The sequence below is a fragment of the Callospermophilus lateralis genome, chromosome 1 (assembly GCF_048772815.1).
Source record: "Callospermophilus lateralis isolate mCalLat2 chromosome 1, mCalLat2.hap1, whole genome shotgun sequence".
NCBI classification, from domain to species: Eukaryota; Metazoa; Chordata; class Mammalia; order Rodentia; family Sciuridae; genus Callospermophilus; species Callospermophilus lateralis.
In genome coordinates, this window is record NC_135305.1 from 180,443,281 (window position 1) to 180,467,695 (window position 24,415).

Here is a 24,415-nt window from a genome sequence, read left to right on the forward strand (position 1 = left end):
ACTGCTCTTTTTTTTTTTTTTGGAGACAGGGTCTCCTTAAGTTGCATAGGGCCTCACTAAATTGCTACAGCTGGCTTTGAACTTCTAATCCTTCTGCCTCAACCTTAGGAGTTGCTAGGATTACAGGTATGAGCCACCACCCCCAGCTCAGGTTTCCTTATTTGTAAAGGGGGTTGACTATATCCACCTTGCACAGCTACTGTGAAAATTAAATGGGATAATTCATGTGAAGTGCCATATCACACAGCTCATAGTGGATATTATCTTTGTTTGGGCTATTCTAACAAAAATACCATAGACTAGCTGGCTTATAAACAACAGAAATTTATCTCTCACAGTTCTGAAGGCTGGAAAGAACAAGATTTAAAAAACAGATTCAGTTTCTGACTAGTTATTACTTTCTGTGACACAGATGGCTTTCTAGCTATGTCCTCACATGGTAGAAGTGGCAAAGAAGCTCTCTGGGGTCCCTTTTAGAAGGGCAGCGATCCCAGTTATGAGGGCTCTATCTTTATGACCTACTCTCCTTCCGAAGGGCCTACTGCCAAATACCATATTGGGAATCAGGTTATAACAAATGAATTCTAGGGGGACTATTTGGTCTACAGTAGGCACCTAATAAATGATATTACTATTTTTACTATTAGTATAATCATCTTTTATTTCTATGACTCTTGTAAGGAGTATTGTTCTGGTCATCATATTTAGTATGCAAAAAAACCCTGGATAAACTAAAAATGCAACAAATGTGTATAATCATAAAGATAAGTCATCAGGTTACTAGAAGGGGATCATAAGAATGGGAAGGTATCATGGACTGGGGTTGTAGCTCAGTGGTAGAGTGCTTGCCTCCCACCTGTGAGGCCCTGAGTTAGATCCTCAGCCCCATATAAAAATAAACAAATAAAAATAAAGATACTGTGTCCATCTACAACTTAAAAAAAGAAAAAAAGAATGAGAAGGTGTCCAATAAAGCCCCAGAAAAAGTCATGAAGGAAAAGACTGAGATTTAAGTAAAAATATTTAAATTTTTGTATGCAAAAGTCACAAAATTCAAAGGTGTTAAGAAATCATGGGGCTGGGATTGTGGCTCAGCGATAGAGAGCTCACCTGAGCACATTTGAGGTCCTGGGTTTGATCCTCAGCACCACATAAAAATAAGTAAATAAAATAAAGGTATGGTGTCTATCTACAACTAAAAAATATTTAAAAAAATAAATCATGAGTCAAAATATAGTAACCAAATGTTTACTATATAAAGAACTGAAATTTTAATAAGAGTAACTATGTATAGTACCTTGAATAGCTGCAACAATGCTGTTTTTCTAAGTCCTTAAACTCAGCTTGCTCACAGGTCAGTGGGTCAGTAGAGGGATTTGGCAGCGTGTAACCAGGCTACACAGGGCTTGGCTCCAAACTGCAGGTTGATTTAGGTCTTCTTAGTGTTTCTCCATTTGGAAACCAACCTAAAGGGGAAGCAGCTACTTGGGTTATTTACAAGCTTTTGATGCGGTAAATAGGACAATAGGACACAAGTTATGCTCTCATTTATTTCACTGAAATTACCTTGTCATAAAATGCTAAAGCAGATGGTTCCTAAACCACCGTAAGATACCTGGAGGAAGAGAACAAGCATGAAGTTCTTAAATATTGGTGATTTTACACTAAACAGAAGGCATAACATAAACTTTTTTGACTGGAGGATCATCTGCGGGACTCAATAAAGCCTGTTTATAACAATATACTTGCAAGGAAATAAATAATAAATAATTAGCAAAGAGGAAAAGAAGCAGAATAATAAGGGAAGAAAATGGGGAGGGTGAGTCTATTAGGGTATGGAGCAGTGAGAACCAAAAACAGCTGCCTTGACTGCTTGCTGTGGGAGGGTTCCCAAAAAGGAAGGAGAGTAAAAATGAGCATTAAATTTAGCCAAAAGAGGAGTTTTTATTGCTGTGGGGCTCTGTGAAATGGAGATAGCAAGTCATCATCTGTCATAGTGATATGGGTTTTATATCAAGTAAACAGACTGGCTTTGGACTCCCTGCCCTTAGAGGTTGGCATGAGACCCAGGTTGATGGGTTTGGTAATGGGAGATTTATGCCATTCGGGTGATGTGTGATAAGATATAGGCCCTGAAAGCGGCTATTAACACTGATTAACTCAAAAATTGACCACCAGCACACACAGCCATTGTTTCCTCCAGCACTCTTTAGTGATGGGCTTTGTCTGGCTGGCTTCACAAGAGACAAATGCCATTACAGGAGACCAAATAACCTCATTTAGGCAGTTGTCAGATAATAGAGACGCTCTAGGTCTTAGCCTGACTGCATTAGTTTGATTTGTTACTACTATTCACCTTGTCCTGGGCATTAATGGAGACAAAGGCCTGGAATTACCAGGAGCAGAGATAAACTATGGATTAGAGCCTGTGGGTTTTGAGGGAAAGAGAATTCTAACTTAGATTTTTATTTCCATTTTCATTTTGCTTGATTTTTCATCAAAGTTAAAGTCCAGTTTTTCCCCGAATATCATATTCTTTCCAAATTACTACCAATTGTAATTCCAAAAAAATGTTACTGATTCATTATCTCCTTTAATAAGATCAATCTTAACTTATAGGATTTTGTTTTACTTTTTTATACTGAGGATTGAATCCAGGGGCACTTTATCACTGACCTATATCCCCAGTTCTTTTTCATTTTTAATAATTCATTTATTATTCAATTTTGAGACAGGGTCCTGATATATATATTTAATATTTATTTTTTAGTTTTAAGTGGACCCAATATCTTTATTTTTATGTGGTGCTGAGAATCGAACCCAGTGCCTCATGCATGCCAGGTGAGTGCGCTACCATCCCCAGCCCAGGGTCCTGATATATTGCTGAGGCTAGCTTCAAACTTATGATCCTTCTACCTCAGCCTTCCTACTCGCAGAAATTATAGGCGCGTATCACTCTGTCCAGCCCTTTTAGGTTTTTGAAAATGATTTTAGGAGAAATACAGTAGTGATCTTATATATTATCTTGTTTCTTTAATATTCTTAAATATGATGAATCTGCTTCATAAAAGTTGAACTAAAACTGATATTCTGTTATTAGTATTAGAAAAAATAAAAGGATGTGCACATTACATTTATAGTTACTCCTTTAATATTATAAATTCTGGTGTTACATTAACTTTTTCTTACTTTTAAATAAATGTTTCAGTTATAAAGGTGTTATTGCTATTATAAGTTATTTCAGTTATATATATATCTTTAGTTATAAACACAATTTATTTCAGCTATAAGTAAACACTTTATTTATAAATAAATGGACTTGAAATTTAGGACTACCCAAATCAGTTACATAAAATTGTTGCTGGAAAATACTGAGATAATAATATTCTGGAGTTACTCTGTTTCTTTAGTCACCAGACTTTTTACAAATATGATAAATTTTATGATTAAATTAGGTATTAGTTGACCAATGTAATACTATTACATTTCTTCTAGATTTTATATAGTTTTATACAGAATCCTTATACTCTTCAGATCCTAGACAAACTAATTTCTCTTTGAAAAATCCCAATTTATAAAAACTACTTCAAAAAATGCTAAATATTAACATTGTGCAATAGTTTTGTTTTGTTTTTGGTACCGGGGATTGAACTCAGGGGCACTTGACTACTGAGCCACATCCTCAGCCCTATTTTGTGTTTTATTTAGAGACAGGGTCTCACCATTGCTGATGCTGGCTTTAAACTCTTGATTCTCCTGTCTCATTCCTCCTGGGCATGCACCACCACACGCAGCATGGAATAGTTTCTTGTTCTGTGCAATATTTGAAATGTTATTCTAAACTCCTCAGATATTAAGGAGAAAAAGCTGTAATTCTGACATAGCAAGGTATCAGAAAGATGCAGAACAAATTAAGTATGATCACATCTAAAAAAAGAACAGCAAAAACACCAAATGTGTGAGTGTGTAAATATACACATAGATGCTTTTATGATACACAAAAAGACCTTTGAAAACATTTAATGATGGTTATGTGAAGGATGAGGTTTGAGGGAGATTCTATACTGCTTAAATTGTTTTCAGTATATAAAACGTGATTTGGAGGATTAAATAAAAATTTATATTACATGACACATTTCTCTCCAACCCATTTCCCCAAGACCTACTCCTGGTGATTTCTAGTATTCCAACTTAATCAAATTTCACTGGAACCTAATGGGGACCAAAGAAGTTTCCCTGAGGAAAAATTTTGACTAATACCAATAATGAAAATAGCTCCTTCTATTGGAAAAAGTGGCCCAGACTACCTTGGAAGATATTTATATAACACCTCTTGTCTCCCTGCTATTCTTCCTTTCCTCCTCCTTCCCTGTCTCACAATAGAACAGAATAAGCAGTTTATTGCTGACCAGTTGTTGGGACACAGAGCTCTGTACTCCAAATGTGTGCTTAATAAGTGATTTTAAAAGTTCTAAAATTGGGGTCATGCTGCTTTTCCTCAGACATAATAGGCAAACTTCCTCAAATTAAAAAAATACATTTCTCTCTCTCTCCATATCTCTCTTTCTCTATCTCTACATATCTCCTAGAAAAAAAATGTATAATGGTTACAGATTCAATAATTCCACAAGAACTTTCCACTCTGATCATCATTGGGAGAGAGGAAGGACATTGGGGGAAGAAGGAAAAGGGAAACAAGGGAGAATTCAATTTGAATAGACAAAGTTGAAAATGGCTTTCATTGGACACAGTGGGAATCCTCAAGCTAATATTAAAACAAAACAAAAACCCCAACAACAATCACCCACCCATTTAGGTCTTCTATTAACTAGAAAACAAACACTCAGATTTCCAGGGAAGAGGATTCCCTTCTTGTCACACATCTCCTCTCCCCATCTTTAAATGGCAGGTACAATGGTAAAATGGGAAATGAAAAGAAAGTGTTGTTTTTTTTTTTTTTTTTTTTCCATTTAGAAAGTGCCCTGATTATTTTCAGTGACTATGTCAGAACACATACAAAAGGCAGGCCAGTTATCTTACCTTCTCAGTCAATATAACATTATAACAAAATGTGCAACTGATTGGAAATCATTTAACAGACTATAGATAAAAGCCAGATAATCACTGTCACTTAAAGGAATGAACGTAGAGCACAACATTAAATGAACTAGAAGACTTTGAAAATTTTGCATTTGTAGCTTAATTCTTTTGTTCAGTGCACTATCAATGGTGTGAATATGACAGCTGATGCTTTTATATATCTCTGCTTTGACACAATGATTCCCTTTTTAAAAATGTAGCACCTGGCATGTTATAAGGATTTATTTTGATATATGGTGAGAAATTCTCACTGCCGAATCTATAAATCAAGAGAAACTGAAATGAGTGAGACTTAGAGAATCAAAGGTTGTGTTTTCTTTCATATGTGGAAGATACAGAGAGAAAAAGAGGAAAAAGGATATCATAAAAATAGAAGGAGACCAGCAGGGTAGAGAAAGGAAGTTAGAGGAAGGAGGAATGGAGGGGCAAGAAGAGATTCTGGGAGTTAAATTGGTCAAATTATGTGCATATACAAATATGCCATAATAAAACCCATTATTCTGTAAAATTATTATGCACCAATAAAAAAGACACACATAAGATTCATAAATAAATCATATTTTATAATATGGTTAAGCATAATCATGTTTCCAATGTGTTTGAAGAAAACTAATTGAAGTAGATTGGATTATTTTACTTGAAATACTCTGTAAATGGAATCCAGCTTGTGGAATTAGTCAGGAGTTTACTGATTTTAGCATACTAATTTATCAAATTAACTTTGCTCACTTACAAAATAGCTAGCTTTTCTGAAAATTTTTATTAAAATATATAGGAAAGGTCTTTATTGTAACTAACAGTGTCCAAATATAATGTGTACCATGCTATAATCATAATTATTTACAATACATTTTGGAAAAAAAGGATAATATTTACACTAAATGCAGGAAAAAAAAACATTACATTTTTAACACTTGATATTTGCATTTATTTCTCATGATCTGCAATTGGAAGATAATTTCACAAGTTTAGTTTTCTACCTATTCCAGTAGATTTGTGTTGAAATTTTTTTTCGCCATTAGAAACTGTGATTCTCTATGGGATCTCTTCAGTTTTGCACGCCGATTTTGGAACCAAATCTAAAATTAAGGAAAAATAAGATGGGTCTCAGAAACATTATTTTATTATTATTAATATTTCAATCATCACAAGTAACAACTAAATTTGAAAATTACCTGGATTCTGTCTTCTTCAAGGTTCAGTTTTTGAGCTAAGTCTTCTCTGATATCAATGCCAGGATAGCAGTTTACTCTAAAGACATTTTCCAATACTTCAATCTAGAATAACAAAAAAATTCTTTAAAATGTTGATATTCCATAAGTCACCAAATGGGCTTTTAATTTGTATAACAAAATAAATGCTCTTAATCTTTGAGCAACTAATTTAAATACTACCAAAGTGATTATCCAGAAACTATTAAAATATGATAGTCTATTGTTTCATTAACAAGGCTTCTAAAACTGCGATCCCAAAGTGAATGAACAGCCTTTTGCTCAAGGGAACATCAGCTAAAGCCTTTGTATTACCATTAATGGATGAAAACACTTCCCACCTGGTTTTGGGTAAAAGCAGTTCTAGGTCTTCGGCCTCTATACCAACTCAGCTCTTTTTTCAAAGATAATCTTTCTGAGGCTGAAAAGTAATTTTCATATTTCAAAGCTCTTTCTTCTGGCATTGGGTGATCCACCATACAAGGAAATGAGATCCCATTGGGAAGACTTGAGCCGTGGCATAGGTTAGCATCTTTCTCTAAAATCAGAAAAATAAACCCCAACTTATGTGGCCAATACTATGTTCCACAAAGTAATTTCAGTAACTTGTCTTTAATTTTCTTAGTGGAATCCTGGGTTTCACAAAAGAACTGCCCCCTCATTAACTCAAAAGCCAGAATGAAGATCCTGCCTTGGTGACAGAGAGCATTTTGTATTTTATTATTTATTTTTCAGTGTATATAGGTATAGACTATCTAATGAGTCAAATAAACAAATTTTCTGAAGTAAATACAGACTTTTAGCATTGCCTGTGAGTGAACTTATACCCACTAAGATCTAAGGAATTTTTATTTCCGATAGGACTCAGATGGAAGCATTACAAGCGCTAGATGCTTCAGCTATATCATGAGTGAAATCATAGTTTCTAACTGTATGCAGTGGGAAATAAAGGACAAACTAAAACTCAAATGAAATTAAATATTAAGTACTGGCATACCTGAGGAGTTGCAGGTGTCTGCCCAGGGCCTGTGAGGTTTCATGGATGGAACACAATCTTTCTTCTGGTCCAGTCCTAAGATGCTCTCAATTGAAAAGGAACAAGGTGAGGGTTTGCTTTCCCTAAGCTGAGCACCTTCCTGAAGGCTGGGAGACATCCTCTCACGGGTTACAGAGCAAAAGCTCTGGCCTTTCTGATGGCTTGGCCCCACGCATACTGGGCTGGAATCTTCCAGCAGCTCAACTTATAGCTCCGCTGACAAGGGGGCTGGATTTAGAACGTCACTAATTAAAATCTTGTTTTAGAAAGTTTTAGCATGTCAATGAACTCTTGCCCAGCCAGCAGCTTAAGGAGTTAATTGTTTATTTGTTTGCAAGTAATTAGCAACTAATGGCTACACCAGGGGGGCCACCTACAGGGACAAAAAGTGTTATCTCTCCTAAGCAGAACACAGATTTAACTTTCTTGAAAGAAGTGATGCAGGAAAATAGCCCTCCTCTTTTATTTGAAATCATTAATGTATAACATCATGCTTTATATTCTGAAGTTTATACTTCCATGGACTCCAGTTACTTAAATATACAGGCAAGATAGGAGAGCAGTCAAGTAATAAATAATCGAATTTAAGTGAATTTTCTTCCAAGGAAATTGGAAAAAATAATAATCTCTTAATACTATTACAGTAATTCTGATGAAAATGCCTGTTTTTCATATGCATATGTAATAGTGAATGTTGTCAATGAAAACACAATGGTATTTGGAGTGCAGCATACTGGAAAAGGTTGGCAAAGTTATTAATACTGAGTGTAATTGTCTTCCAAGTGCTTGGATTAATTCATAGGAACAGTTGCACCAAGTATTTTAAATAATTAATGGGCTAATTCCTTTCCTTCATCTCTTCTTTTAAATGAGAGAGATACAAGTTTATACAAAGATTCATATGTAACTACTTCCAAGCAATTTAGAAGCACTACTATTCAAACTAGAGGGAATAATTTCTCTCCCTAACATGGTTGTTTCAAAGAAAAGAACATAATTAACTGTTCTGTGAGGCTGATGATTGAAACCCAGGGCCAGGGCCTTGTGCATGCTATGCAAGTGCTTTACCACTGAGCTATTCCCCAGCCCCAGTTAACTATACTTTCTTAAAAAAAAAAAAAAAAAAAAAAAAAAATCCCTCTTTTCTCTCTCTCTATCTCTTTTGGTGTTGGGGATCAAACCCAAGGCCTAGCATGCTAAGCAGACATTCTACCAGTGAGCTATATCTCCTGCTCTGTTGATCTTTTGAGGGACTGGGGTCAAGAGATTTCAGGAAGATGAGAGGCTTATAAAAAAACAAAAATGTAAGAATAGAATATTTTAATTTCATGATCCCAAGAAAACTTGAAATTAAAAGAAAATTATAGCTGCTAATTTGGAAAGATTTTGAGGTGGCTCTTCTCCCAAAAAGGCATAATAGTTAATAATTCTTATATTCTGCTCTTCTTCCAGTACCTTCTTTTTTTAGAGAGAGAGAGAGAGAGAGAGAGAGAGAGAGAGAGAGAATTTTTTTAATAATTATTTTTTAGTTTTCGGCAGACACATCATTGTTTGTATGTGGTGCTGAGGATCGAACCCAGGCCGCATGCATGACAGGTGAGCGTGCTACTACTGCTTGAGGCACATTCCCAGCCCTTCCAGTACCTTCTTGAAGATAAATTTAAGGGCAGAGCTTAGTCCATCATTTAAGAGACTGTCAGACTTTTCTTCAGGAAAGAGAAAAGGCAGTCTTCACTTACAGACGAAATAGCCTCCATAAGATAGGGCTCAACGTCATCAGATTTTATCCTATCATATCACAAATATTAAGCTAAATTCCTTATGCAAGCTGTGGGGTTGAACAAAGGATCTCACACATACAAAACATCAACAGGCACACAGAAGAATGGGTTTATACACATACATGTAAAATCATTCTGAGGATGTATAAACCAGTAAACATCTTGTGAAGATTTTGTATGTGTCTTAAATAGACTGTGCCAAGGTGGGGGTGACCTTAATCTGGGAAGACTTGGAGGAAGAGAGAACTCAAGATTTTCCCAGATTTCTTTCTCTTCTTGAGACATTCATTCATTCCACAACTGGTTGAACAAATTGTACCAGAAAAAAATAGAATAGAATCCTTGCCTTCATTAAATGCGCAATGGTTCCGGGTGGTGTGGGAGTTGGCAGATAGGCAACAAACAATAATTATATGTAAATTGTTTGGTAGGTTAGCCAAGAATAAGTATGAGAAAAGGAAACAGGTGAGCCAGGTAAGACGGATCATTACCAGGAGGTGGAGGGGTCGATGCTTGGGCAGGCTTCACCGAGACCCTCATACCTCAGGTTAGTGCCTCAGAGGAACAAGGCACAAGTAAGCTGTAGTGGATGGTAAAGCAACTTCACTTCCTAATTGCTTCTGTATTATCAAGGACATTCCAACATTTTTATTCAGCTTGAACTGATTTTATTTGGAATTAAAACACTCTTTTACATATGAATGAGTAGATAAAAATAAAAGGTTGGAAAGAATTTAAGAATGTGAGAAATTTTTTCTTATATGCTCACAGAACGGATTTTATAGGGTGCTTAAGATGTGCCAGACACTATTATAGGTGCTTGTGTTCTGTGATGAACACAATATGGTAATTTCAGAGAATGATAAACACATTGAACAGAAGTAAACAAGGTAATGATGAGGGGCAGATGTCTTTAACCATGGTGAGGTGGTCAGTGGCCCAGGAAGGCTTGTTCAAAGAAGTGACATTTTACCTAAAGCTGAGAATGGGAGTGAGCCAGTATGCTAAGAATCTGGAAAAAGCATGGCAGCCAGAGAGAACAATAAGTACAAAGGTCTTGCAGTTGAAAAACACTTGGAATATTTGAGGAAGAAAAAGGAAGTAGGTGGAGTGGAGTTAGTAAGTCCAGATGCTTTCAGAGAGCTTGGCCAGGCTTAATAATGGATGGGCTTCATGGTACAAAGGGAAGTCAGGGAGGGTCTGAAGCTGGAAGTGATACATAGGATATATTTTTAAAACCACATACTGGGTCTGGGAGTGTACATAGCTCAATGATAGAATTCTTTTTCTAGTTTGTGCAATACCTGGGTTTGGTGGCCAGCGCTGAGGGAAAAAAAACCCCAAAAAACAAAACTTCATTCTGGTTACTATATGGAAAGGCAAGAGGGGAACAAGACATGAGTTTATTTATCTAACATGTATTTACTGAGCATTCATTATGTGCTAGGCAAGGTGTGAAGAGTAGAGTGGTAAAAACAATTGTTTATAGAGGCTGGAGATGATGACTCTTAAATAAAAGGGTAACACTGAGTTTGGAGAGACATGTAATTTATTAGGAAGTTGCAGGATTACTGAATAACTGAGTAACTGGTTCCAATTCTTCAATTCTCATGATATATATACATACATACACACACACACACACACACACACACACACATCTCACATCATACACACACACATACACACACCATCCTCTTGCTGTGACTTCATGGCACTTAAGTTTTATCTAGAATCTAAAGGAGGGTATTTCAAGAAATATGACCCAGTGTATTGCCAGACCAGAAATGTTCCATTTACTTTCAATTTCCTTCAAGTCTGGCTGTGTCTCTACCTTTCAAGCTTGCCAAAGTTGCCAGTAACTTCCTTATTAACAAACCTAGTAGATATATTTCTGTCTTCATCAGAACCTCTCAGCAGCATTGACAGAGTTTGTCATTCATTTATCCTTTCACCTAATATTAGCTAAGTACTATTTTGAATGTTAAGAAGTAAAGAAAACAGAAATCCTAGAGAGATGAGACAACAAACAATAAACAGAAACAGGTAATGAGGTAAAAGGCAATAGTGCTTTAGAAAAAATTGGAGTAATAAGGAGAGAAATGAATTACAGTAGATGGGGTAGAGAGAGAAGATGGGAGGGGAGGGGAGGGGGGATAGTAGAGGATAGGAAAGGTAGCAGAATACAACAGTTACTATTATGGTATTATGTAAAAATGTGGATGTGTAACCAATGTAATTCTGCAATATTTGTAATGTTTTGAATAACCAATTAAAAAATAAATAAATAAAAATTAAAATTAAAAAAAAAAAGAAAAAGAAAAAATTGGAGTGGGCCAAGAGACATCAGGAGTGCTGGGAAAGAGGTTGCAATTTTAAAAGGGGGAAAGGTAGGCCTCATTGAAAAGGTGATATCTGAGTAAATACTTGAAGGAGGTTAAGGAGTGAGCCTTGAGAATACATGGGGTACAAACATTCCAGATAGTGACAATGACCAATGTAAAGGCCTTAAGGCAGGATTGTGCCTGGTGTTTTTGTGAAAAGGAAGCAGAGTCTAACATGGTTAGAACAAAGTAAGCACAGGAGAGAGTAGTAGATATTGAGATCAGATAGGTAAGGAAAGCTAACAGACTATGTAGGGTCCTACAGGCCACGGTAAAGATTTTGACCTTATTTAGATGCAGAGCTATTTTTAATTTTTGTAAATAGATACAATAACTTTATTTATTTTTATGTGGTGCTGAGGATCAAACCCCATGCCTCACACATGCTAGGCAAGTACTCTACCACTGACTACAACCCCAGCCCCTAGAGCTATTTTTTGAGTAGAGTTGCAGCATGAACTGACTTGTGTTTTTAAATGATTCCTCTGCCTGCTTTGTTGATAGAAAACTGTAAGGAAGTCTGGAAGCAGGAATCACAAGGGATTCCTCACCCTCTTTTCCTTGACCTTTTTCTCTCTGTTGATTCTATTTCCATATCTCCACATTTTTCCCCTGACTTAGTAGCTACTCTTTCTTCCCCAACACCCAAATGTTAGAGGACCCTAGACCCAATCTGAGACTTTTCTTGTATGCAGCTCCAATCTCTGAATGATGTCATGCAAATCTGGCTCTTAAGACCATTTCTTTGCCAATGATCACAAACTTAGAGCTCCAGCCCTGAGCTCATTATACTCATATAGCTAGCAGTTCCTTGCTATCCAAACCAGAGCTCTTCATTTCTTTCCAACTTTTCTTCTCTCAGCCTACGCCTTCAAACCCCAATAGATGGCATTTGCTCAAGCCAAAAAAAACCACCATTCTTAATGCCTCCCTTTCCCTTATCTCTATGTTCCATTCATTAGTGAGACATTTCTTTTACTTCTGAATCAGAGAGCTATTTCATCCAAATGCTATGTGTACAAATCTTAGTGGCTTAAAAATGAATTTTTTTCCACTCACAAAATTGCAGATCAGTTAATGTTTGTTTGAGCACGGCTGGACTCAGCTGACTTAGCTACAAGTTGTGGGATCCGTTGGGGTCTGATCCATGTGTGTTCATTCTGGGGCTCAATTTGAAGCACAGTAGTACCCCAGGGATGATGCCATGGTGATGTCAGAAGCCCAGGAGGATAAACCAATCTTGCTGGTACATTTTGAGCTTCTACTCCAGTTACTTAAACATATACGCAAGATAAGTACACTGCTGTGATTCCAACAAGGAAGGGAAAGTAAGGGAACTTGTGTTTATCAAACAAAATAAAAACAAAAACCAGCAACTGAAATCAGAATTGGGAGCAGTGATGTGTAACCAAATAGTAAATGTGGAGTTGCCTCCAAGGACAAATATCTTGAGCATCATTGAAACTATACTAGTAACCTTTAGACTAGCAGTAGGTAAGAGAGCTGAACTGAAGACACTCATTCCAGGCCAGGAACATCAACCTCTTGGTTCCTGGCAAAAACAGATCCAATCCTCTCTGGAGGAAACTGTTCCTAATTTAGGTTCAAAAGATTCTTACAAATTAAGAGCAAGCAAATATAAGTTAATAGTCAAAGATAATCAGACATACAAGGCCAGCCATCATGAAGGAAAAACAGCAGAAACAAGATTTGCACCTCATAGCTAGTTTTCTCCCAATATCCCTTCCACATTCCCTTAGCAGTGACATAATTTTTAGGTAAAGGTTAATAAATACATTTCCCAGACTACCCTGAACATTGGTGTATAGTAAATAACTAGTAGAAGCAACGTATGTAAGTTTTAAGTCCAGCTATCACCTTTCTTGTTTCCATTTTTCCTTTTTTGCTTTCTGGACTGTGGATGAAATGGCTGGAGATAGAGGTGTTCAGAATGGCAGTATAATAAAAGAGATGGGAGCCTGGAATCCTAATGATTGTGGGTTGGATATTTCATACCATTACTGGACTAGCTAATCTGACAGAGAATGTCTATCTTGCTATTTGGGGTCTCTATGTTACAGCAGTTAAATCTAAATACTAACAAATAATAGAGTCTAAAGAAATTCAGATGTGGCTGTAACTATCAGGTACAGAATATAGAGTAATTATAAATGAAAGTTTAAGAAACTAAAAGTTGGGTTAGGGATATAGCTCAGTTGGTAGAGTGCTTGCCTTGCATGCACAAGGCCCTGGGTTCAATCCCCAGCACCAAAAATGAAAAGAAAAAACTAAAGGTTAGACTCATACATAGGGGCAAACAAAATAAAATGATCAGGAATGACTGGGAAGATTTTTTAAAGAATCAAATGAAAATTATAAAAAGAAAAAATATAATTATTGAAATATATTCAATGGATAAGTTAAACTGTATGGTAGACAGTCTTAAAGTACTCTTACCCATACTCTGGCTAATATTCTTTATTATAATCATTTAAAATTATTGTGCATTTGGTAGACAAAATAATCTTTTTTTTAATAAATTTTTTAATATTTATTTTTTAGTTATCGGCGGACACAACATCTTTGTTTGTATGTGGTGCTGAGGATCGAACCCGGGCCACACGTATGCCAGGCAAGCACGCTACCTCTTGAGCCACATCCCCAGCCCGGCAAAATAATCTTTTTTGTATTTCTTCAAATAAGGTTGGACATTATTTCTTTATATATTTATTGGTCAGTATATATTTCTGTTTTGTGAAATCATGGGATATGTCCTTAACCCATTTTTCTACTAGGGTGAATTTTTCAGAAGGTGGGACTAGAAGTAGGAATTGAATGTGAAGAAAAATGAGGAAACTTTTGGTGTTCTGTATTTTTTTATTTTTATTTTTTAGTTGTAGTTGGACACAATACCTTTATTTCACTTATTTATTTTTATGTGGTGCTGAGGATCAAACCCAGGGTCTCGTACGTGCGAGGCAAGTGCTCTACCCCTGAGCCATAACCCCAGCCCTGGGCTCTGTATTGTTATGTTATATATTTTGATGGAGTTTGGATGACACAGATGTATCCATTTGTCAATAATCATTGATTGGTACCTAAGATTTTTCACTTCATAGTACTATGTTTTTATCTCTAAAAGCATAAACAGTATTGAACAGTTAATGTTATATATGCAGAAGAATTTAAAAGAGAAATATATTGATATCTATAACTTGCTTCAAAATGCATAAAAAATAAAAGATTTATGAATGGATAAATACATGATGTTTACATATATAATATGATTATTCTAGATCAATAGAGCCTCTAATCCAAGAGTTTTCTGAGATGAGGCAAATATTCTACATTTAAGTGGTCTAATATGGGGGCCACTAGTCATATGTTGCTAATGAGGACTTGAAATGTGTCTGGTGTGAATGGAAAACTGACTGTTAAACTTATTTAAATTTAGATATTCAAAGGTAGTTAATAGCCATACCCAATAGTACAAAGAACATTTCCACCACTGCAGAAAGTTCTACTGGGCAATGCTGGCCTAAAATTAAGCAATGCTAAAAACAGTAATGATGAAAATAGTAATGATGAAAACAGATATCTTTGCATGAGAATGATGTTTCATGATTAACAAGGTTTATGTTGGTTTTTAATAAATGCTAGTTATTTAACATAATTTATAATGAATATGAATATAAAATATCTCTAGTCCTTTGTAACTTCTAAAACATTTTAGCATATTTGTATTTAGTCTTGACACAAATATTCCATTATTTTGTAGTTGAGAAAACCAAACTTAAGGCTACAGTGTAAAGTGCAACTAGGATAGTTTTGACTTGCGTTTTCTGTCTCCAAATTCTCTGTTCTAATGACTTTACCAGTTAATGTCCACTGTAAGATCTTCACCAATGAGCTTACGATATCAACATCAAACTGTGCTGATAAATTAACAAAAACATTATAAAAATCTTGTTTGTCACTAATATCTTTTATCACTTATTTTTTAAATATATTTTTTTAGTTGTAGATGGACACAATACTTTTACTTATTTTTATGTGGTGCTGAGGATAAAACGCAATGTCTCACACACGGTAGGTGAGCACTCTATCACTAAGCCACAACCCCAGCCCTCTGCACTTATTTTCATATGATAAATAAAAGTCTGACATATTGATGTGTAAGAGATTTAGTAATAACATAATTGTACTTTATTTACTTGTTTATTTATAGAACTCAGAGATACTCTACCAAAGCTATATCCCTAGCCCTTTTTATTTATTTTGAGACACAGTCTTGCTAAGTTGCTCAGGTTGAGAGGGGTACAATAGTGAACGCCTATAATCCCAGTGGCTGGGAGGCTGAGGCAGGAGGATCTCAAGTTCAAAGCCAGCCTTAGCAAAAGTGAGGCACTAAACAACTCAGTTAGACTCTGTCTCTAAATAAAATAGGGTTAGGGATGTGGCTTAGTGGTTGGCTGCCCCTGAGTTCAATCCCCAGTACCAAAAAAAGGAAGTTGCTCAGGTTGGCCTCAAACTTGCTATCTTCCTGCCTCAGCCTCCTGAGTAGCTGGGATTATAGGATTGTGCACTGTGTGTGGTACTGGTGATTGAACTCAGGGGTGGTTAACCACTGAGCCACATCCTTTTTTATATTTTATTTTGAAATAGAGTCTTGCTAAATTGCTTAGGGCCCCGCTAAATTGCTGAGGCTTACTTTGAACTCGTGATCCTTCTGCCTCAGCTTCCCAAGCTGCTAGGATTACAAACATGCACCACTAAACCCAGCCAGTATATATTTTAAATATGAAGAGAAAATTGAAAAGTTTGTTTTGTCTTATTTTATTAGTTTGAAAATTCACCCAAATTTTGATAATTTATTTTCCAATTGTGTATTTCAATTAAGACCCAAATCATTAACATCAGGAAATTCATCCAAGGTCTTAGGTGTTTTTGCAGATATTTCTGTACATCAGACACACAAATATTATGCTCATGTTTATGAGCACAGTAAGTAAAATAAGCAATATGCAAAGCTTTAATGACACTTATCCTTTTCTTATTTTTGCATAGGAATTACACTGATTTAAGATTTTCAATATTTTTAAATGTTAAAATGTGATTTCTTTTTTAGTTTTTAAATTTGAATTTTTTTTTGTTGTTGATGGACCTTTATTTTATTCATTTATTTATATGTGGTGCTGAGAATCAAACCCAGTGCCTCACACGTGCTAAGCAGGTGCTCTACCACTGAGCCACAATCCCAGCCTCTAAGTTTTTAAAACTTTATCGTTTATTTTTAGTTATACATAACATTAGGAATCATTTTGACATAATTATAAAAGTATGGAATATAATTTGCTCTAATTCGGTAACCAGTTATGTCCTCCTCTCTCCCCCTGGTCCTTTTGCTGAAATTTCTGCTATTTACTTTTACTTGTTGTTTTGTTTTGTTACTATCCTGTGAATATATATGGTTAGGTCAGATTCATTCTACTGTTCTCCCTATATCCTGTCCCTTCCCATCCCCCTCAATCTCCTTTATCTAGCCTACCCATCTTTCTTCTATTTTAATGAAATCCCCCCCCCCCCCCCCCCGTTTTCGCCTTTCTCTCTTTCTCCCCTTATTTTGAACTAGCTTCTGCATATCAGAGAAAACATTTGACCTATGGCTTATTTCACTTTGATTTATTTTACTTAGCATGATAGCCTTCAGTTCTACTCATTTACCAGTAAGTGCCATAATTTCATTCTCCTTTATGATTAATACTCCATTGTATATACATACCATATAAAAAGTGATTTCTAATATAAAAGTTTATTGGGGCTGGGAGTATAACTCAGTGGTAAAGTGCACGCTTATTATGTGCAAGGCCCTGGGTTCAATGCCCAGCATCAAAAAATAAATTTAAAAAAATGTTGTCTTTTTTTTTACTGCTATACCTTTAGTGTTCCCTAGGATCAAAGCAGACATTCAATAAATATTTGAATGAACAAGTGAACAAATGCATAGAAGAATGGATGGGACTAGCAAGAGATGACACTTATAAACTGGATGGGTATGTTAAATATAATAAGTTCAGTATTATTATAGTTGTTTCTTAATGTTGAAAGGGTAATCTCAGTTTTCTATGTATCATTCTAGGGCAATCTACAAATTAGAAAAAATTATGGCCTTCTATAACAAAAAATTAAGGGGCTATGGTTGTAACTCAGTGGTAAGAACACTTGCCTAGCATGTGTGGGACACTGTGTTTGATCCTCAGCACCACATAAAAATAAATAAGATAAATTATGTACAACTAAAAAAATTAAGAAAACATGAAATGGGATACTAATCTAAAAAATCTGACCTTAAATTCTAAAATCCTAAGTCATGTTGAACAATTCACATCTGCTTCCATCACAGTTAACTTCACCAGCCAAGGCATTATAGAGGGGCCTGGAATAAGGAAAGAGTGAAGATGTGGATCCAAGGAGAAGAAGAAGTAGATGGGTAGTGGGATATGAGTGTAGAGTCCTGGAGATGCCAATACAACATGGTCGGCGGCAAAGGGTCAGGGGACAAAACAAGCATCCCATATCTAGGTTACTTCTTCAGTTGAGACCACACCAATCCACCTCATTTCAGCCTGGAAGCCAAATTTGCTCAGTGTCTCAAGCTCTTCTGCAACACTGTAAATGCAGCAAAGGAGACTTTATGTCTCATCTCAAAATGATGTTGCAACAGAACTCTCCTCAAGGCTACATTTCCTGAGGAGCCATGAGAGGCAGGGACTGCTCTCAAGGGAAGCTGTCTTGTTCCAGGGCAGGGCTTTGAATTTTTCCCACCCAGTACTGGAAGTGGTATTCTGTAGACAGCCATCCACAAACCATCACTCTTTAGCCTGTGGCTAGGGGGCAGGGGCACCCCAGCACTGAGGGATCAATGGGGGCCAGGCATCAATATGGATTATTTCATGGAATTCTCACACTGCCTTAGGAGACAAGGACTGTTACTGCTGTGTCTTAAGAAATCAGGAAAACAGTCAGGCACGATGGCACACACCTGTATCCCAGTGGCGTGGGAGGCTGAAGCAGGAGGATTGTGAGTTCAAAGCCAGCCTCAGCAATTTAGTTAGACCCTGTCTCTAGATCCTGTCTCTAAATAAAATACAAAAAAGGGCTGGAGTTATGGCTCAGTGGTTAAGTGCCTCTGGGTTCAATACCTGGTACCAAAAAAAAAAAAAAAAGTCTCACAGTGCCTTTCTCAATGATTATAACATTCAGGAGAGTAGGGACTATATATGTGGTTCTCTCTCTCCTTATACCCACAGCACTTATTATACAGAAGATGTTAAATAAATGTTGCTTGAACAAGTTCACTTTATTTATAAAATTTATAAAATATTTTAGTCTTCTCAAATCTCAAAAGAGTAAAGTTTCAGAGTAAAGGAAGAGTAAAGAGTACAGTTTTTCATTTTCAAATCAGTTAAAATTATTTATCGTGTCTTGCATATACGAGGCTCTTATTTTAAAACTGGATATGAAATCATCAAAATTACATATGCATGCATTAATTCATTCATTCATACAGGGGTCTGAACCTAAGGGCACTTTGCCAGTAAGCTACATCACCAGCTCTTTTTATTTTTTGAGACAGGATCTCTCTAAATTGCTGAGGCTGGTCTCAAATTTGTGATCATCCTCCGACCTCAGCCTCAGAGTCATTAGGAGTACAGGCATGCACCAGTGGGTTTTTTTTTTTTTTTTTTTTTAAAAGATCATTTCAATCAGTCAGGCATTATGGTGCATGCCTGTAATCCCAGTAACTCTGGAAGTTAAGGCAGGAGGACTGCAATTTGAGGCCAGCTTCAGCAATTTAGTAAGGCCCTAAGCAATTTAGCGAGACTACCTCAAAATAAAACATAAAAGGGCTGGGAATGTGTCTCAGTGGTTAAGTGGCCTGGGTTCAATCCCTAGTACCAAAAAACAAAACAGAAAAAAAAAAACTTTCTATACCATTACTACATAGAGTAAAATAGGATAATCTTTTTCTACCCAATCTTTAATCCTTAAAATCTATTAACTACCACTACTGATGGTTTAATGCTTCTACCTGTTTTATTTATTTGCTAGTTTATTTCAGTGCTAGGGTTGAATTTAAGGCTTCATGCATGCTAGGCAAGCACTCTGCCACTTTGCTAAAACTCTAGCATCCTGTCATTTTAAAATGTCATGACATAAATAGGAGGATGTGCAAACACACATACACACATTTTCATCCAGTCAGACATGCACACTGTTTTGCAAAAAATTTAGTTTTTGTACCTCATGCCCTTACTCATGTCAGCAAGTATAGCTTTGCCTCTTTATTCAGTAACTGCTTGGCACTATATAATTTGTCAAACTACACCCCTGATAATGGGCACATAAGTTGTCACCAATTTTTTTTTAATATTTTATTTTTTAGGTGTAGATGGACATAACACAATGCCTTTATTTTTATGTGGTGCTGAGGTTTGAACCCAGGTCCCGCCTGTATGAGGCAAGCGCTCTACCACTGAGCCACAATCCCAGCCCCCAAATTTTTTCCATGGAAAAATGTCTTTGAAGAAGAAATTAATATTTGGTGAATGCTGCCATAATTTCATTCTAAAAAATCTTGACCAATGAACACTTCCACCTAGAATATCCTTTGTCCTTATGTCTTTCCCAAATTGGTAGTAGAGAAAAGAAAACTCAGAGCTGAGCTAAATTAGACTCAGATTTTCTAGGGACTCAATATTCAAAGATAAAGAGTTTAGGATTTAGGGCTCCAAGGGGCTCAGGACTAAACTCTGGTGCCATTTAATCTAATCACTGTAGATTAACTGGGAGTTGTCAGTTAACCCAAGAAACTGATAGTAATGTATAGCATTGTTTCTGGGGGATAAATGTTATGGTTCTAAACAACTTAAAAACAATCCTTTGATCACAACAAACATTTTTATTTTTTTCTTTCCACATTTTTTTATTGGTGTATAATGATGGATTTGTTGTTATATATTCATACATGCACATAATATAATTTGACTAATATCACTCCCCAACACTTCCCTCCTCCCTCTCTGCCTCCCACACCCTCTTTCCTCAACTAATCTCCTGTTGATTTTCATGAGATCCCTGCCCCCCACCTTTCTTTTCCTTTTTCTTCTCTAGCTTCCGAATATAAGAGAAAATCCTTGAATTCCTGAGTTTGGCTTGTTTTGCTTAACATAATAATCTCTAGTTCCTTCCATTTTCCCGAAAATGACATAATTTCATTTTTCTTTATGGCTGAATAAAACTTCATTGGATACATATACCACATTTTCTTTATCCATTCATTTGTTGATGGACACCTCAGCTGGCTCCATAGTTTGATTACTGTGAATAGGATGATGGCTTTAATTCTTTAGAATAAATATTTAGGAATGGTATAGCTGGGTCATATGGTGGCTCCATGCCCTTTTTTTTTTTTTTTTTTAGTTGTACACAATACCTTTATTTTGTTTATTTATTTTTATGTGGTGTTGAGGATCGAACCCAGGGCCTCGCATGTGCTAGGTGAGCCACAACCCCAACCCCACCGCTGAGCCACAACCCCAGCCCAATGCCTAGTCTTTTGAAACCTCCATACTGATTTCTAAAGTGGCTGTACTCATTTACAATTCCATGAACAGTGTAAAAGTACTCCTTTTTCTTCACATCTTCTCTAGCATTTATTATTGTTTGTATTCTTGATGAATGTCATTCTCACTGGTGTGAGATGAAATCTCAGTGTAATTTCGATTTTCATTTCCCTAATTGCTAATCTAATGATGTTGAACATGTTTTCATATATTGTCTGTTTAATTCATTTGCCCGTTTGTTAATTGTGTTATTTGGGTTTTTTCCTCACATTTTTTATTGGTGCATCATAGTTATACATAATAATGGGATTTGTTGTTACATATTTGTACAGGCACACAATATAACAATATAATTTAGCCACTATCACTCTCCAGCATTCCCTCCCATCAACATAATCACAATGAAATCAAAAGGAGGAAATTAACATTTACTCATTACCGCCATCTAATCATCAAACTCCATTCAAGTTTCACCAATTATAATTCACAATCAAATTCAGTTTGGAATGATGTATTCCCTTCAATTGTGTCTTTTTAGTCTTATTTAATCATAACAGATCTCAGTATTTCCTGGACCTTCATGACCTCAACACTTTGAAGATTATAGTCACTCAGTAGAATTTCCTTCATTTAAGGTCATTTGATGTTTCCTTATGATGATGTTAAGTTGGACATCTTTGGTAGGCAGGTCACATAAGTGATGCTGTGTTGTCAGGCAGCACATCATTCCAATTTGTCCCATTACTGAGATGTTCAATTTGGAGCATTTGATTAAGATGGTGTCTGATAGCCTTCTCTATTGTAAAGTTATACTTTCCCTCTTTATAATATAGAATTTCATGGGGGAGATATTTTAAACTCATGTGAATATTTTGTTTCTCACCAAACTTTCTATTTACTCAACTATTTACATCATTATGGACTCATAGATTCCTACTTTATTTAATGAGTTATAAACTGATTTTATTGTTTGTGTTGTTCAAATTTCCCAATTTTGCCTATGGGAAAACTTCTTCATACTTTTGTTTGTTTGTTTGTTTGTACTGAGATTGAACCCAGGGGCTTTTATCTGTTGAACTACAACCCCAGCCCTTTGTATTTTTTTTTTTTTTTTTTTGAGACAAGGTCTCACTAATTTCCTGAAGTTGACTTTGAGCTTGCAATCCTTCTGCCTCAGCCTCCCAAGTCATTGGGATTACAGGCATGTGCCATCATGCCTGGCTATGCACCACCATACCTGGCTCTTCATGCTTACTTTTATGTCCATTGCCATATCATTTTGAGCACTTTGTACTTTTTGGCATTACAAGACATCCCAGACAGACCTTATTCTGTATTTGTTTTATGTCCTAGGGTCAGCCACTTCTTCAACAAGTCCTGGTTACTTTTAATGGAGAACGGGGTTTAGAGCGAAGATCTGGGCTATATATGAGATTATTGCTGTTGGGTCATTTCTATTCCCAGACCCTCTCAATGGAAAAGTTAGGAAACAAATATGATACATATACACATTTTCAACTACATTCATTCTTTTTTTTTAATATTTATTTTTTAGTTGTAGTTGGACACAATATCTTTATTTTATTTATTTATTTTTATGTGGTGCTGAGGATCGAACCCAGGGCCTCGCACATGCTAGGCGAGTGCTCTACCACTGAGCCACAATCCCAACCCCACGTTCATTCTTTTTTTAAAAAAAATATATTTAGCTGTAGATGGACACAATATCTTTATTTTATTTTATGTTTATGTGGTGCTGAGAATTGAACCCAGTGCCTCACACATGCTAAAAAGTACTCTACCACTGAGTCACAACTCCTGCCTCTATATTTATTCCTTTTTTTTTTTTTTTTTGAACTAGAGAGTGAACTCAGGGGTACTCAACCACTGAGCCACATCCCAGCCTTATTTTGTATTTTATTTAGAGACAGGGTTTCATTGAGTTGCTTAGTGCCTCACCATTGCTGAGGCTGGCCTTGAACTTGCAATTCTGTCTCAGCTTTCCCAGCTGCTAGGATTACAGGAGTGAGCCACCACGCCTGGCTTATATTTATATTCTCTTCCCCTCCCCGCCCCCTCTCTCTATATATATATAATACATATTTTAGTTGTAGTTGGACACAATACCTTTATTCTGTTTACTTATTTTTATGTGGTGCTGAGAATCGAACCCAGGGCCTCACACGTTCTAGGTGAGCATGCTACCGCTGAGCCACAACCCAGCCCCAATATATTTATTCTTATACTGAATAATATTAAAGAATTTTATTTTTTATTGAAATCTACAAATTCACATAATACCTCTAATTCCAATCCCAACAACATAGGGTTCATGCTTTCTCCCCTTACATATATGTATTTCTGTTCTCTGACAGAAACCTACATCTATTATCCTAAAAAAGAAAAAATATATATATAAATGTGTTTATATATGTGTGTGTGTGTGTGTGTGTGTGTATACACACACACACACACACACACACACACACACACACACGTTTATTTATTTTGGCACCAGGGATTGAACCCAGGGTGCTTAACTACTGAGCCACATCCCTAGCCCTTTTTATATTTTATTTAGAGACAGGGTCTCACTGAGTTGCTTAGGGTCTCGCTAAATTATTGAGACTGACTTTGAACTTGTGATCCTCCTACCTCAGCCTCCTAAACCACTGGGATTACAGGCACCCCACGTTTCAAAATAATTTTTAATTTAATATACCCTACACATGTAACCAAATTTCCATTGCCACTACCTACAGAGATGCCTTCTTCCCTCACTTTAGTTTCTGACACCTCCACCTGAGCTGTCCTACTTCATGGAAGCCTTTCTTACCCACTTCAGCACTAAATACCCTATCCCAATACTAGGTTATACCTTATGCACAAAAGCCCTTTTCTCTCTGCTTGGACCCCAGACCCAGACACTCTCTACATAGATGCCCTGTTTACCTCATTCTGAGGTGCATTCTGCTTTCTTTTCCTGATTCTCCTTTCATACTTTGGGTTCTGAAATCTTATACCAGGCTCTCATCCTACACAAAAGCCCAATTCATCCTGCATGGGTTCTAAAACTGCTCTCTTATGTAGATACTCTCCTTGCCAACTTTTGTGCCAGTATCCTGCCCCGGGCTGCCTCTCCACCAAAATGCCCTCTTTGCTCTTCTAGTTTTTTGTTTGTTTTGGGGGGGAGAGGATTCTTTTTCTTTTGGTCCTAGAGATTGAACCCAGGGTCACTTTATCACTTAAATATTAAAAAAAAGAAATACAGCTATAT

The 24,415-nt window shown here is 36.3% G+C and overlaps 1 protein-coding gene across 3 annotated transcripts in view; it reads right to left on the bottom strand.

The window, feature by feature from the left end:
- Positions 1–5,766: 5,766 nt before the first annotated feature.
- Hesx1 (HESX homeobox 1) overlaps positions 5,767–24,415 on the bottom strand; it is a 33,506-nt gene continuing 14,857 nt past the window's right edge. For 2 of the 3 annotated variants that reach the window (XM_076868400.2, XM_076868409.2), the window contains exons 3-7: positions 10,433–10,495; positions 7,309–7,383; positions 6,653–6,849; positions 6,276–6,377; positions 5,767–6,179 (exon numbers count right to left, since the gene is read on the bottom strand). In XM_076868400.2, the coding sequence (XP_076724515.1) occupies positions 6,081–6,179; positions 6,276–6,377; positions 6,653–6,849; positions 7,309–7,383; positions 10,433–10,487 (528 nt within the window). In that variant the 5' untranslated portion in view covers positions 10,488–10,495 and the 3' untranslated portion in view covers positions 5,767–6,080. Of the gene's footprint in view, positions 6,180–6,275; positions 6,378–6,652; positions 6,850–7,308; positions 7,754–10,432; positions 10,496–24,415 lie in introns of those variants that run through there. The other variant, XM_076868393.1, reaches the window with a different exon arrangement.